The 16,254-nt window shown below is 48.1% G+C and overlaps 2 protein-coding genes across 2 annotated transcripts in view; one reads left to right on the forward strand and one right to left on the reverse strand.

Moving 5' to 3' along the window:
- The window catches only part of CFAP57 (cilia and flagella associated protein 57), a gene marked incomplete at both ends in the record, with an annotated part of 68,076 nt that extends 58,042 nt beyond the window's left edge, over positions 1–10,034 (reverse strand). Inside the window, 4 exons of the mRNA XM_080921947.1 lie at positions 922–1,129; positions 3,286–3,569; positions 5,057–5,373; positions 9,878–10,034. Coding sequence (XP_080778073.1) covers positions 922–1,129; positions 3,286–3,569; positions 5,057–5,373; positions 9,878–10,034 — 966 coding nt within the window. The remainder of the gene's footprint in view (positions 1–921; positions 1,130–3,285; positions 3,570–5,056; positions 5,374–9,877) is intronic.
- A 475-nt stretch (positions 10,035–10,509) lies between these two features.
- On the forward strand, positions 10,510–16,050 carry EBNA1BP2 (EBNA1 binding protein 2). The gene is made up of 9 exons (XM_080921889.1): positions 10,510–10,652; positions 10,732–10,815; positions 10,995–11,167; positions 11,672–11,795; positions 12,735–12,824; positions 13,054–13,129; positions 13,344–13,437; positions 14,448–14,610; positions 14,741–16,050. Exons 1-9 carry the CDS (start codon positions 10,587–10,589, stop codon positions 14,789–14,791), a joined length of 921 nt encoding a protein of 306 aa, XP_080778015.1. The 5' UTR covers positions 10,510–10,586; the 3' UTR covers positions 14,792–16,050.
- The last annotated feature ends 204 nt before the right edge of the window (positions 16,051–16,254 follow it).

Genomic DNA, 16,254 nt, shown 5'->3' on the forward strand with positions numbered 1-16,254 from the left:
CAGGGAGTGCATTTCTTTATGGGCAAAGTAAATTCCCAGTTTATACCCTCTTGTCAAGTATCAGTAATTTTCTTAGATCCCTCAAGAACAGTTTTAAACACCAAGGAGCCTGCTGGGTTCCTTTCCAAGCCGCTGTGTTCCATCTGTTTCCAGGGCCGGAACATTCTGAGACTTTCTCTGGACCCTGGTGTACGGAAAAATAACTTGTCCCTTGTCTTAAACCAGGTGCATGCTGGCCAAGGCCAGTAATGGCTGGGGACAGGCTCTTGGGAAACTGCATTTTTTTCTGGGTCCTGAGAACTTGATCTTTCCCACTTTGAGGGGCTGTGGTCCATCAGTTCCAAGGCTACTGAGTGCTTGGTCTGTGAGACATCCCGTGTTCCCAGTGTTCCCCTTGTGCAACGTTGCTTCCTGCTGACCTCCCCTGATGTATGATCGTTTTCTGTTGATTGTCCCCTCCCCCCTGAAGCTGTACATAAGATGCTGCATTTCTTAATAAACTTGCTTACACGAGCCACCAGTGTAAGACCCTTTGATCCCAAACGTTCCTGTTCTCTTTCCTATCCCCTGGTCTTCCCTCCCAGGTCCCTGTCATTGAAGAACAACCTGCTGGTCGAGGTCATTTCTGTATCATTCCACAAATGTGTGTGCTGAGAGATTTGATTACTATCATGGTTATAATAATGGAAGGGTTATGGGGCACCGGGTTTGGGGAGGGAGTGTACTTGGCAATATTTTCCCACAGGACTCAAATCTAGATTGTGCTACTTTTAAATCCCAATCTGGTTTACAGGCTCCTAAATCTCTGAGGGCTGGGTTCTCTGTCTCTGCCCAGCCTTTCCTGGTGAGATGCTCTGTTAGAGCTAGGCAGAACAACGCTCCTAAGGACCCCATTTGCTTTCCCCTTCCTGCTCCCCTTACCCGGATTTCTCTGCTTTCCCGGTAAAAGTCTTTCTCTTCCACCTTCTCAAATAGCAGCACTCTTCCTGGCCCCGCCGAGCAGGCGAATCCCTTCGAATAGGCTGCAATGGCAAACACCTGGGGCATGAACTGTTGCTGGGTGTGAATGGTTATCGGGATCTGTTCGATGGAGGAGACGGGGGAGCTGGGTGCTGGAAACTCGATCAGGCTGCAAGTGGAACGAAAACGCAATGTTTTAGGAGACAATCCTAAGGAGTAGAAGTAAGTTCTGGAGGAAAAAAGGGGGAGGAGGGAGGGAGGAGGGAGGGAGAGGGAGAGGGAGAGAGGAAGAGAGAGAGAGAGAGAGAGAGAGAGAGAGAGAGAGAGAGAGAGACACGGTGTCACACAAAATTTATTCCAGGACATGGGAAGTAGAGGCTGGTGGATCACTTCAAGGCCAGCCTGTTCTAGTTAGTGAGTTCCAGCACAGTAGGCAAGCCACATAATGAGGCCCTGTCTTCTCTGGGGTGGGGTGGGGGATGTCTCTGGCTGATAGCAATGCCACCCACGGATCTCCTTTCCTGTAGCCAAATGCTGCTTGGAACTCTACTTGGAGCACAGTGGGAATGTTCTGTGGCTGGAGATTCTTATTTGGTTTAGAAATAAGTTCGTTCAGAAGATAAGTTTACTAGGATCACACAACCCTAGCAGAGCTGGTATTTGAACCCAGGTTTCTCTTTTCATTCATTCACTTAATACAATATTTATACCTGTTCATAGATTTTGATTTAGAGTTATAATGGCTCTTTGAAATGACAGTCAATGAGGTGAGCTCTGTCCTTGCTTTGGGAAGCTTCAAGTCTTGAGCCCATGTCCTAGGGACTGTTAAGGGACAACTAGGCATGCCACAAAGAACCGGCCACAGGTATCACAGGCTTTCTGAGGACAGGAACTGTCTTAGGCGAGCAAAGAGTGCTCGGCCCTCTAGGGCAAACAGGCACGTGTCTGGTGACGGGGCAGAGACCGGACAGAGGGAGCTGCACCTGGCTGAACCCACTAGCAAGAAAAAGCACTGGGCATGCAAGGTACCCAGAGGTGAGGGCTGATGCTCCTTTTCAGGAGAGGAGAGAGGCAGGGCTGCTTGTCCTGAACTAAGGGGCCTTTGTGCTGGGAGTCCTGGACGCTCTGAAATACTGTGCATATAAAAGATGTCGACATGTGTCTGCATCAAATGTTATTATAAAATTCCAAGGTATGGTGGCATATAAAGGATACTCTGAACTAGCTAATGTAAGCACTGACTAGCTAGGGGGGAAACAGTTCTATCTAGAATTCCTTAGGAAGAAGCCCTTACATAAGCAAAATAAGGAGGCTGGCATGGGAGGGGCTGCAGGTGAACAGAAGTTATGGAGGAGAAAGGATCCTCAGGGTGTCGGTGGCAGGGAGCTAGGGCTCTGGGCTCAGAGAGGGCGGAAATAGAATTCTAGTCCCATCACAGAGCAGTGCTGAGATCTTGGGCAAGTGACTTAACTCCTTTGGGCCTTGGTCCCCTGGTCTGTAAAGGTGGAATGACACTGATAGGACCTCAAATGGGTCAGCAGCATCTGACGTGTCCCATAGCACATTCCGCTGTGTGAAATGTGATCTCCCGTTACACTGTGGATGAAACTGAGCACTCCTCCTGAATCCCGTCTCACCCCTGGACCACACAGCCTTCTGTCAGGGCTGCTGAGTCCATTTTCTTTCCCCTCTTTGCTCGTCGCTGCCTCCCATTGAACTACCTGTCTGAGGGTCTGTGCTCCTAGAACACCATGGCTAGGGCCGTGCACACTGTAAGGGCTCCGAAGGCATTTATTTCTTGAAATTGGTCAGTTACACAGCCAGCCATAGAAAACACACTTTTGGAAAAGAAAACCTGCCATTTTGAAGACCTGTCATACTGAACTGTGGGTAAAGATGAGCTTAGGCATAAAAATAAAAAGGCTTGGGCGTGGGCTATGGTCGTAACTGTCCAGGTTTGTGCCTGAATGCAGACGCTAAAGGAGAAGGAAGAAATGAGCACAGTTGGTTTTCAAGGTGCAGTGGTGGCGAATGGTTTAAAAGAACAATTTCTTTGTTTTTACGGCTTGCAAGTATTTAAACGCACTGCATGGGTGCGTGGTGCCCTCAGAGGCCAGAAGAGGGCACCACATCCCCGGGTATGGTTGTGAGGCATTATGTGGGTGCTGGGAACCAAACCTGCATCCTCTGCAAGAGCAGCGAGTGCTCTCACCTGCTGCAGAACCTCTCTCCAGCTTGGTGAGAGGCTTCAGGAGAAGCTCGTTTTTTTGCCGAACTTGGCAGTACAATGCAGGTGTGCACTGGCCCAGCAGAGGGCGCTGTTACCTCTCTGACTCGTGGATGACCTCCAGGCTCCTAGAGCTCGTGGGCTCCTTGACCACTATGCTTGTCTCCCAGCGCTGATCCCCAGATTCGAAGAGACAGAGTCTGCCGGTGTCCGTGCCAACAATGATCTTGTCGTCGGACAACCAGGCGTGGGCTAGATAGTTTGGGGATTCTCCCCTCTGGAAGTTGGTTTGCTTTAGGGTTCCTTCAGTAAAACGGAGAAGTTTAAATACCCCATTTCCAGTGATACACACTTGAGTGTTATCCTGGGGATTGATGCTAATCTACAAGTGTACGGAGATAAAAACAAAAACAAACAAACAAACAAAGGAACATGATGAATCTTGATGCAAGTATTCCCCGCTTGACTATCTTCATTTTACACAGCTTGTACATATCACAAAACCATGGAACTTTATACTATATTTCATAAAGATACACATCTATGTCTCTGGGATGGGCTGTCAGTCAACAACAACAAACATTTTTTTTTTTTTTTTTTAATAGTAGCCTAGGCTGGCTTTAAACGGTTACTCCTCCCACCTCAACTTCCCGTGTGCTGTGATTACAGGCATGCACCAACATGTTTCCTCATATGAGTAGAGTTATGGTCTGTACCAGCGTGATGGAATGAAGTTCGGCTGAAAACGTAGACACGGGGTTGAGCCGGTGTATGAAGGCCTGTCTACGGGGAAGAAACCACTCAGCAGGAGGGATTGTGTGGCCTCCCACCAGAGCCCTTATCCCAACCCACACTAATGGCAGGCAATCAACCTGCTGTCTGCATTAGACTGAGAACAGCTGAAGGGCTGGGTTCACAGTGGGCCCTTTGATCTACTGCAGAGGGGTGCTCTGCTCTGAGAGGGGGGTCACCACTGGGAAACTCTGGCCTGGCACGAACAGCCTCCCAGTTCTCCCTGCCTTTGTGATGTGTCGATCAACACTCATGTCTGCATTGAGAACGGATGTGTGCGCTGGTGATGTTTGGGCAAAGAGACGTGTGACAGGTGCTTGAGGCTCTGACGAGCTGGTGTCTCTGAACACAGACAGAACTTACTTCCTGTAGGTCTGAACATGATGCTGGATGGGGTTGGGGCTCCCTGCATCAGCAGCCAACCAGTTTCCTAAAGGGTCTTTCTTTTGTTCTTCAGCCACAATAGAAAAATCTGTTCTTCATAGGACTGTGACCCTAGTGGCGTTTTACACATCCACCATTTTGGCTGGGCACGCTGCCATCCACCTCGAATCCCAGCACTTGGGAGGTGGAGACAGGCAAGAAAGACTGTGAGTTCATGGATAGCCTGAAGCTATGTGGTCAGAACCTGTCACAAACCAAAGATAATACCCCCCCCCCCAAACAAAATAAAAACCCAAACCTACCACTCTATAAGCCATTCCTGAAATCCTTTACTACTGCAAAGGGGGCCAGACCCAAGGAGAGTAAGTTTTAGTCAGCACTGCTGGGTCTGACCTGTGCCTGAAAAGTAGCACAGGCCCGAGGAAAAAAGACAGACGACCAACTTGGGCCCCAGTTGGTTCTGCCCCTTGCCTCTTCTGTGGCCTCACATGAGATGCTCGGCCTCTTGGCGGTTCAGGGCTCCCATCTCTAAGATGGGATAATCACCACACTTTCCTGGTTTGGTTATCATGAAGCTCGGTTTTAAGAACAAGCATGGGGGAAGTGAGCACTGTGACACAGGGCATGTGCTAAGTAAGGAGAGGCCAGAACCTGCTGCTTTACGGTGGGCAAGACGCGCATGCTAGGAGGTACCTGGTAGATTGGGTTGTTCTGGATATCGGCTTTAATTATGGCCATGACTTTCTGCTTTTCCCACAGCCAGTAGACAAGGTTTGACTCTGGGGGCGATGTCTGTGTCAGCAGGTATTTAGAGTCGGGAGAAAAAGCCATGCTGGTGAACTTCTGAACTTGGAACTCAAAATTATTCAGGACTTTGCGCTTCCGGCAAGGGATGGAAGACAGCTCGTAAATGGTGATGACGGGTCGATCCTGCACGGTCTCGGAGATGGCGAGGTATCGGCGGTTGGGACTGATGGACAAGGCCAGCATGCCCTGACTCTTGTCTGAGCCTGCAAAAGGAGGTAAAAATGGGGACTAAGGACAGACAATACTTCCAGGCTTCCTCAGCAAGGGGCACCATTGACAGGAGAAAGGTGTACAAATGTACCGGGATCTGTCCTCAGCCACCCCTTAGTTAGTATGTAGGTGGGTGTAAAACTGGGGATCCGTGGCTCACTAGGTTGGGCTGGGATGCTGAGGAAATGTTCCTGAATCAGGACCAGAGAGGATGGAGGAAGGTGCATGTGGCAGGAAGAGCTTGTGAGGCATGTGGATGTAACAGAGGATGCGGTATGGCCAAAGAACCCCAAGGAGACAGATAGCTGGGGCATTGTGTGGGAGTCAGGCACTACCAGGGATGGGTCAGCATGGGTAGAATAGGGTCAAATCGTATGGGCTTTAGTGTCCCAAGAATCCAGCGCTCAGTACTCTACTGTTGAGGCTGGATGCTAAGTACTCAGCTCCTTAGTGTGGCAGACAGATGCAGAAGTCTCTGTGGTGAAGCTTTGTGCTTTCTTGATAACTGGAGACACGTGCGTGCTGTCCCCCCCTTTCCTAGAGCTCAGAGACAAGAGCTGGAAGTGCAGCCAGCATCTTGTGGCCTTACAGAAACAAGCATGACTTGAGAGGTGTGGTGAAGCCATGAGAGGGTCACAGCAGGCATAGCATGTGGGCCCAGGCACTCAGCTCTCATTAAAAATGATAAAACTAGGGATGGAGACCTTTCCGCAGGACCCGAGTTGGTTCCCAGCACCCACACTGTGAGGCTCACCAGCACCTGTTTAACTCTAGTTCTAGGGAATTCAAAGCCTCTGGCCTCCACAGGCACCCACAATGCATGCACAGGAGGTGTGAGCACACACACACCCGTAACTATAAGTAAGAATAAAATAAGCAATAAAAATAGGGCTGGCAAGATGGCTCAGTAGGCAAGAGTGCTTGTTGCCAAGACTGATGATCTATATTTTATCCCCAGGACTCTCATCATAAAGGAACAAATTCCCATGAGCTGTTCTCTGATTGTCACATGTATTTCATGACATGCAGGTATACAAGCAGGACTACACACACATACTCTCTCTCTGAATAAATATATGTAATAGGAATGACTATATGCATATTAAATATACATATAGTCACATATTTGATGATTGCTCTAACATATATCCAGGTTGGATTCATGACCACATAATCCTTACTGATGTATTATTCATTTTCTTCTGATATTAATACAAAGTAGAAATCTTTTCACATAGTCCTTGGGTACCGAGCACAGGACAAGTCATCTGTGGACATAGGTCCCACGCAGGGAGGTTGAGTGAGACAGGGGAAGACACACTTGAAGGTTGTATGGGAGTCCATCTGTGATGGGCTCCTTGTTGCTGCGTTCTAGCAAGCTCAGGAGGGATGAATATGTTGTCCTGCAGCACATCGGCCAGGCACGCTGCACTCCTGCAGGAAGGCTGGAGGGACAGCTGTGCCAGAGAAGATCAAGGCTCTGGGTTGGTGAGAGCCTTGCACAAGGGTTTACACCATAGCTGAGAGGCAACAGAAGCCGTGGGAACCTTCATGAAGGGTCAGGAGACTCGGCTGTGTGGATCTTGCTGGAGGCGGGGGATCTAACGGGTCATCAGGTGATATGTGAAGGCAGTGGGGACAGTGGACATGTAAATGAGGAGTGACCAGGGGAACCAACCACTGAGATGTCATTGAGGTTTGCAGGTCCTGTGCTTGGAAGAAGTGGGATAAGACTGGACAAGTCACTACCGTTGGCTCTTGCTAAGAACGTCTGCCTGAGCCGCTGGGCTCTGTGTGTATTTGTTTCTAGTTTTTAATGGTTTGACTGATTTGTACTTAAGTCTTCGATCTATCTTAAGTCCTTGGGATGAAGCATCATTAGTGAGACTCTAGAGTCTGAAGAGATGGTGATGAGGTTGGGAGTGTTCTGATCTTCAAGAGGATATAGGTTCAGTTCCTAGTACCTGAGTTGGGAGGTTCAAACTGTCTGTAACTTCAGTTCCAGGGGATCTGATGTACTCTCTGGCCTCTGCAGGAACCCCCCTTCTCTCTCTTTCTCTCTCTCTCTCTCTCTCTCTCTCTCTCTCTCTCTGTCTCTCACACACATATACATTTTTAACAAAGAAAGCAAACAAGACTCTGAATGGCTTCTCAAGCCCATGCTGACTCCTAATGTTAATTATGATATATTAAAGTTACCGATTTATATACAGATTTACTGGGCTTTTGGGCTATTTATTCATTGCTTTTGTAATAATGTCTTTCACACAGCTCTGAGTGTCCAGCAAGGAAAACCATGAGGGAAGAAAATAATAAAATTGTAATTTGAATGAACACTGTGAACTCCATGGTGTGAAAATCTGGAGGAAAGGGGCATAGAAATTGAATAAGATTCTGAGGCCAAGGGCAGAGGTTGGGGCTGAAGGAGGGACAGTGAGAAGTTAAAGCTGGGATTCTGTGGGATCATGGTGGTGCCCGGAGGTGGGAAGGGAAAAGCGCTTGCTCCTGTGCTCTCTGCCAGGCTGAGCTCTGGGAAACCATTGTCCTCCTCACTGATACAATGATAAAACACATTGATACATGCTGTCTCCTCTACAGCCCAGAGCATATGAAGGGCAGGGGCCATGGCTTTCTTGCCCATTCATTCACTCGTTCACTTAGTATAGCCATGCCCAGTGTAACAGGCACATTGAGAACCGCGTCCTTAAGTAAGCTGCATGAACAACGTAGTAGGGACCAAAGCAAGATGTCCACAGCATCCCTAGGCAACACAGTTATCTGGGACCAAGGTCGCAATCTCAGTCACTAATGATATTTCTATGTAGCCCGTGTCCAGGGCTTTTTAACTGATTTTTAGTTTGTCAGACACTTCCACATTGCTTTCAGTCCAGTTAATTTGGTTAGCCTTGAGATAGTTTCTTCTCTCCCACACGAGCACGCACACCCCCTTCCATTCCAATCTTCTTGGTCCCTTTTTCTGCTCATTATTTCTCAGCTCCTTAGCGATGGAGGAGAGCCCAGGAGATAACGGAAGCTTCGCCAGCTCAAGAACTTTTCATTTTATCTCTCTGCCTGGATTCCTTTCTCTGGGTCTGGGAATCCAAACTGCCCCTTTACGTTCCATCTAGATGCTTCCATGTCTCTGACAGACACCCCTCCTCCCTCAGCCTTTTCTGCCTTGGTCAACAGCAGTTCTGTCACTCTGGATGCTCAAGTACCATAACTGTGCTTCTGTGTCTGTTTATGAGGAAACGGGTCATGTCTTCCTCTAAAACAGACCCCAGACTGGTCTCACCATCCCCACGGACTATCCCTATCCTGCCTTACATGCCTCATTTTAATGACACCAGTCCCTTGTTAATGGGGCTCCTTGTTACCCTTGTTCTTCCTCATGTCCATCCCCTATGGAATAGCCAGGGTCAACCCCGAGAGGTCAGCTGTGTTTGCTGCTCTGATGACCATCCCGTGGCTTTTCATTACCTGCCTGTGTGGTGCTGTGCCATTACATTGCCCTGCATCTTGCTCCCTGCTTTCCCATTCCCTGCACCCGAGCCATGCCCTGCCTCAGATCCCTCTGTGATACTCACTCCCCCCTGGGAGGTCATCCTTCTCACTCATGCCCCTCCTGTGGGAGCATGGTCAGCGAACCAACCCCAGCACCATCTTACAGCTCACATTCCTCAAAGCTCTTCATGTTTCAGGCCCCATTTCCTTCTTATTAGCATCCCCATTACACTTGCTGTTCCCCCTGAGTGTAACAGAGGCACTAGAAAGACAGGCATGCGTGAGTGCGTGTGTGTGTGTGTGTGTATGTGTATATGCTAAGAGTGCCTAAAACATTTTCATTAAATGAACAAATGACTGAGCCTCATTATTACTTGGTGACCACAGCAAACTGGACATCAGATAAGCTTATAAAATAAGCCAAGAAAGTTCATGGCATTTTTTTACTTTTAGTAATAAAGCAATAAAAATGGTCAATGCAAAAAAAAAAAAAAAAAAAAAGTGGGGATATCATGAATATCATTGCCTAGACTAAAGTAAACAAAAAGCAGGAGGCAGGTTCTAAGGAAGGTTATTTGTCACTTAAGTTAAAATTTCCAGTGTCTGCATCATGTTCAATGAAGGTCATGTACTGTGGAGACTGTTTGACTCAAAAGAGGGTTCTGGTGAGGGTAAACCCAACTGAGGGAGAATATAAGGAAAAGACTGTTTAAAGTAACTTCTCTCTGAAGTCACTGTGAAAAAGCACTTTTAAAACGAGTGTTATTTTATGTGTTATTTCAGCTACTTGTGTCAGGTTAATCTATGATCAAACAGTGTAAACTGATATTTATTTTGTCTACATTTATAAAACCATGTGGATAACCCAGTCATTAAAAAAATCTTCCCAATAGTTGAGATTGTGCAGTTCTGTGTAGCACATGCCTTTCTTTAATGTATGTGAGAGGATGGGAAGGGTGTTTTCTTTTTCTTTTTATCATTTTTTTTTTTTACCTGCAATGAATTTTTGCCATTTCTGATCTAGATTGTACTTCACACAGTGATTTCCTGAAGGAAATATAATGATCTGTTCATCGAAGAAGAAGATGTTGTTGGTCACGTGAGACCGAAGACCAAAAACGTGAAGCGACTGAGCTACCACGGTAGACATGGTACCTGTCAAAGAGTATTGCAAAAGATGAAAGAGTCAAGGAGGTGGGAGTGAAGGCGCACAGCGCGTCTCCCTTCCCCGCCCCGCCCCGACCCGCACTTGGTCCCGCCCAGCCGTGGGCTTGGCCTTGGTCCCGCCCCTCCCTGACCCCGCCCAGTCTCTCAATCGCCCCGCCCCTAGGCTCCTGCTCCTCTTCCTCTTCACCCCGACCCCGCGGCTCTTTCCAAGCTTTGCCTTCCTCTCATGCACGCCCAAAGCCCCCAGGCCCTTAGAGGGACCCCAGAGAAACCATTCACCTCTTGCTTCTCGGTTCTGGGTTAGTAGACTGCACAGGGATCCTCAGGTATTCTTTCTAAAGATCCAGAGCAATCCGGGCACGCCCAAACGCCGGAGCAGTTCCTATAGCAACGAGAGAACCGGAAGTGCGGCTGTACACCCGGAAGCGGAAGTCCCTGTTGAAAAGCCAGAGGCTAGTGGAGAAGTTGCTGGTGCTGGTGCGGCTTGCGGGCACGTGGAGTGGCAGCCGAACCTCGCGGAGCGGGAGGCCGCGAGATGGACACCCCCCCGCTCTCCGACTCGGACTCGGAGTCGAATGAGTGCCTGGCCTCAGATCAAGAGGTAGACTGCAGCCGAGCTAGCGGGGCCGGGGGTGGAACGGGGACTTAGCTCTTCGGTACTGAGGCGCCCGGGTCTGTAGTTGCAGGATGCGTTTTCCCGCGGACTCCTGAAGCCAGGCCTCAATGTCGTGCTAGAGAAGCCAAAGAAGGCGGTGAATGACTTGGTGAGCTCGCACGAGGGTCGGGGTCCTTGGAACGGGATATGCACTGGCGCTGTGTTTCTTGGGAGAGCGATTCTTGTGGGAAAGATGTGCCCTGCGCGTGCGGGTATTTGAGCTTAGGACTTTGGGTTTGAGAGAGACAAACTCGCGGTTCTTATGAGCGCCGTGTCTGACTTACCTAGAATGGCCTGAAGCAGTGCTTGGCTGAATTCAAACGGGATCTGGAGTGGGTTGAAAGGCTCGACGTGACCCTGGGTCCCGTGCCAGAAGTCAGTGAAGCTCAGTCAGCACCCCAGAACAAGGACCAGAAGAAAGGTGTTAATCCAGAAGACGACTTCCAGAGAGAAATGAGTTTGTACGTTTGTTGTGAGTCTGGCGATAGAGTTACAGGAGGAGGATCTTAGTGTGCCTGCAACCTTAAAGGGACTGGGGGGTTAGCACGAGCCTGAGATAAGAGCCAGGGGGTTCCTCTGGTTGAAAGAATAGGTTCTTGGTCACCATTTAACTAGCACCCTGCTTGAGAGATGTTTCAGGATAATTCATTTGAAGTTTGTGTGGGTGCCTCCAATTTACCTAGGGAGTTCTTGAGTGGTCCTTCTTTAATGATTGGGACACAGTTTATAGTTTGTGCAATATTTTTTAATAAGCTCGTTGTTTTTAAGTGACTTATTCTTGGAAGTATTTTTCCCTTCTAAATAAGCATAAAGTGAAAGTCTAGTTAAAGATGAGATTAGTAGAGTTTTAATTGATTTGTCTTGCCAGAGATGGTGGAATGTGATAGCTCTGAGGTTAGTTGACATCTGAGAGGCAGTAAGAAATATGCCTTTCTCCTCCCCATATCGCTGTCCTGTGGTTTCAGCTACCGCCAGGCCCAGGCTGCAGTGCTTGCAGTGTTACCCCGACTCCATCAGCTCCAAGTCCCTACGAAGAGGCCCACCGATTATTTTGCAGAAATGGCCAAGTCTGATCAGCAGATGCAAAAGGTAAGTTTTTCCTCTGGAAAGCCAAGGTTTCCCCTCAAGTCCATTGGCTCAGGACTTCAGGGGAAGAAAAGGTTTATATTGTTTGTGATTAGTATTTTTACAGTCTCTGCTTCAGAGGCATGCCAGTCACCTTTAGGGAGAGAGGGTCTGAAGAAGTGTGGTCCCTACAGTAAGAAGGCATGTGTATTTCTCCTCTGGCAGGGTGAGTGGAACAGTATAGACACAAGAGTCTTACAGTTCTGGGCCCAGCGATGCCAAGGAGAATACTATTGTTTCTAGACGGGGCTTCTCTGGGCCTTTAGCTTTCTAGAAACTGAAGGCTTAGTATATAATTCAGATAATGGTGTGATCTAGAATTGGGGGATTTGATCTTCATTTAACTTTGGGAGAAACAAAAAACTTGTCAAATCCAGGATGCATTTAAATGATTCCTTTGGTCTCAGTCATTATCTTAGAGAATTCCAGGTGGTACCCCAAGAAGCTAACCTCTAGACAAGCACAGATCCACCTACCTCTGAGAGTCACACTGGTAACTAAAGGCTTTCAGTACTGTGTGTGTGTGTGTGTGTGTGTGTGTGTGTGTGAGAGAGAGAGAGAGAGAGAGAGAGAGAGAGAGAGAGAGAGAGATGGAAGAGATGATATGTGGGCCATTAGAAGAAATTGCTGAAGTTTAGCCTTAACCTGTGGAGAAAGGGGTTCTGTATGACAGACAGGCAGCTTTGTAATGGGACAAGCATGCTTAGAGAGGCAGGGCTGCTTTTAAGCTCTGGCTTCCCACTGACCCATTTATTTGGTACCCGGCTCAGATTTGGGACTGAATTGTCCTTAATGTGGGAACCTAGGAAAGTGTATGAGTTCCACAACTTCCAGAGCTGTAAACCACTGGGGTCCCGTTCTTGTGTGCTCCGAATGGTGCCTAACAACATCCCGTGTGTTTAGATTCGACAGAAGCTGCAGACTAAGCAGGCTGCCATGGAGAAATCTGAAAAGGCCAAGCAACTTCGAGCGCTTAGGAAATATGGAAAGAAGGTGAGAAAGAGCACCTGTGTGGAGCAGGGCACAGCCAGGGCAGACCTTGGAGGGGTTTGGTTCTGGCCCTGTGTGCATTTGATCCTGGTAAAGTGTGTCTGCTGCTGTCCCTGAGCACAGGTTCACTTGACACTGTGGGACACCTGGGTGTATCCAGCATGGTGTGGTAGCAGCGGCTGAGCCGGTAATTATAGTTTGGGATGCAGGACTGACTTGGTCTGTCTCACAGGTGCAAACTGAGGTCCTTCAGAAGAGGCAGCGGGAGAAAGCACATATGATGAATGCCATCAAGAAATACCAGAAAGGTCAGTCTGCTAAGAGTGTTGGGGAGCCTGGGTCTCAGTACCTTAGAACCAAGGGAACTCTCTAGTGCTTTGAAGTTATCTACTGTGCTTATGTTTGGGCAATGTTGTGGCGAACAAGATGTGCTTCTTAAGATGCAGTTAGGGAATAGCAGCCATGTCTTGAATGTTCCCCAGACATACAGTAGTGCTAATAGAGATGCTCTTCCCTGCACAGGCTTCTCTGATAAGCTGGATTTCCTTGAGGGTGACCAGAAGCCTGTGGAGCGTGGTGCAAAGGCAGGAGGTAAAGGCCAGCAGATGAATAAAGGGTAAGTGAGGGTTTCAGTTTGGTTTTGTCTTGTGATGGCCAACAGCCAGTCCAGCGAGGGAACTCTACAGGGAAGGCCTCTAGTGTAGGGTACTGTCCCTCGAGGGTCGGAGACTTTGATATGTGGGGTAGGCCCCTGACTATGATAGCAGTGTTTGAAGGTAGAAAATAGTACCTGGATCATTTGAGGTGAGTGCCTGTGACCCTCAGTGATGGTGGGGAGTCAGATCTAGGTCCAGCCACCACTAGGAGGGAGACTTCGAGCACCTCCCTTGTAATTGCTTCACTCACCGTGAGGCAGTGCTTTGTGCCCCAGTGCCAGGGGGCTCACTGCTCCTCTTTACAGTGTCACTGTCTACATAGGTGGACTCAGACCTAAGGGTGGCGATTTCTAGATATATCAGGACATTAGTGTGAACTGTCCTGGCACTTTCTCTGGATGGCATCCTTGTGAACCATCCCACTCAAGCCTGACGTGAAGGACATGAAGATCTGGGCAGGAAAGTGGGGAAACCCTCATCCTGTTGCCAACTTGCAGCGGGTGCCTGCTACCACTGGCCCAGCACAGACCTCTCTGCTTGTCTAACATCTTACTCTTCCCTCACCTGCTGTTCCTGTGCCTGGCACTTGTGAAGCATTGCCTCCGCTCACTGGGGAGGCAGCATGGCTAGACAGAATTTGAGATGATTTTAATGCTTGTTACATCTGAATGCTAGCTGTGGTTTTGTCCAGGAGAGGAGTAGAGACACATAGGGCCCAACTCGCCCCATTGTATTACGGTGGGTGCCAGTGGAAAGAGGAAGCCCATGGTGTATAGAGATCCTTGCTGCTTTTTCTTCGTTAGTTTTCCTTCTCTGGAGTTATTTCATGAGCGAGTTTGCCTGGGTGGTTTGTAGAGTAAAAATATAAGGACAAGGAGAGCCCTAAGGACTGCAGAGATGAGCCTGCAGCTGCCACCAGCCACCAGGCTCGTGGGGTTTACAGTGCATTATCTGGGTTCACCTTTTCTAGGCCCAACGCCAAACGGAGGTACAAAAATCAGAAGTTTGGTTTTGGTGGAAAGAAGAAAGGCTCCAAATGGAACACTCGAGAGAGCTATGATGACGTCTCCAGCTTCCGCGCCAAGGTGGCTCACGGCAAGGGTCCCAGGAGGCCTGGGAAGAAAGGAGCAAATGTGAGTGAGGGTCCAGGTTGGGGCCTGTCCAGTCTCTTCTCAACCCTTCCTACTCCCCTGACTCCTCACCCCGGCACAGAAGGCCAAGTTCATTGTGCAACAACATACGGTTTTTGTTTTGTCTGTGCAGAAGAGACCCGGAAAACGAACAAGACAGAAACTGAAGAGCAAAAGCCGCTGAACAGCATCTGTTATAAAGGACCCAGGAGAAGGGGGTGCACAGCACATGCAGTGTTTGTCCTGATTTTTATAGAAAATTATTTTAATAAATTAAACTTACAGAAGAAAGATACTCTTGGGTCAAAACAGGATACTTTTAAAAAGATGTAGAAGTTTGTATGTTAAAGAATATTGCTGCTACTCAGCTGTGGTAGTACATGCCTTTAATCCAAGCACTTGGGAGGCAGAGGCAGGTGATCTCTGTTGCGTTCAAGGCCAGCCTGGTCTACAGAGGGAGTTCAAGGACAGCCAGGGCTACATAGATACCCTTTCTTGAAAAAAACCAAAACCAAAAGAATATTGCTGCTTATTGGTAATTTTCTTTTTGTTTTTTTTTTTTTTTTTTTTGGTAGCTGCAGATTGGACCTACACCTTACTTTTTCCTCATCTTCCAAACTCCTTTTGCATGAGTGCCTAAACTCACAGTCAGTCATTCCTCCAGTTTCCTGTGAGAGCCCAGGTCTGGCATAAACTGTCTCTTGGTCTGTTAGGCCATCTAGATTGGTCCCTTACTTCCTGGGCTGGTATTTTCCTTTGTTTCTGCCCTTTGTTGTGCGCCATTTTTAGGATCGTTTAAAGGAAACAGGTAAGTTTTCCACCTCCCATCCTGAAACCGACTTTATGTTGACAGCTACTTAAGATTTGAGGGTTCCACCCCTTGTCCTGCTGTAACCTGTGGCTGTCAGGCATGTGGGGCTTCTCTTCCCCTGTCCTTCCCTCGTAAGCTCTTCAGACTGGGAAGCCTGTAGTACTCTGCCTTCTGGGCTGGTATTTATTCTTTGATTAGGCTATTTTAGCAAGATTCAGGCTTTAAAAATATTTTGGTTTTCAAGACAGGGTTTCTTGGCTGTCCTGGAACTTTGTAGACCAGGTATCCTCAAACTCAACAGACATAGCCTGCCTCTGCCTCCTGAGTGTTGGGATTAAAGGTGCACCTGACAAACTCAGGTTTTTCCATATGAGTTGATGTCTATATTCGGGTGAGGGCAGAAACAAGATAAAGCAAGGCCTGTGATTGGGCAGTGAAAAAGAAAGGTAGGCTGAGAATTTAGAGATGGGATAGAGAGATGGGGAGAAGAGAAGGAAGGTGGACGACCCAGATCTATGTGGCTTAAAATAGCCACAGGTAGCTATGAATATCTTACAAGGGATGAATTTGTCTCATCTAGGTGAGCAGTTTATATCAGTATCAGTTGGCTCTGAGTTTACTGTGTGGGCATTTTGTGGGGTAAGAATTTACTGATATAAATCTGATTGATAAGTTACAAGTCTCTAGAGTTTTGATTTTGTTGGGTTATAGAGATTTGTGACAGCTAACTGTTAGATGGGTGGTTGTTGCAGGTGGCTGGTTTGGCAGTGAGTGACCCGCCATGGGAATTGGAAGGGTGGTCGCTGCTGAAGTAGCTGGCAATAGTGTGGTATGGT

This window comes from Micromys minutus (genome assembly GCF_963924665.1).
Source record: "Micromys minutus genome assembly, chromosome: 9".
Taxonomy (NCBI): Eukaryota; Metazoa; Chordata; class Mammalia; order Rodentia; family Muridae; genus Micromys; species Micromys minutus.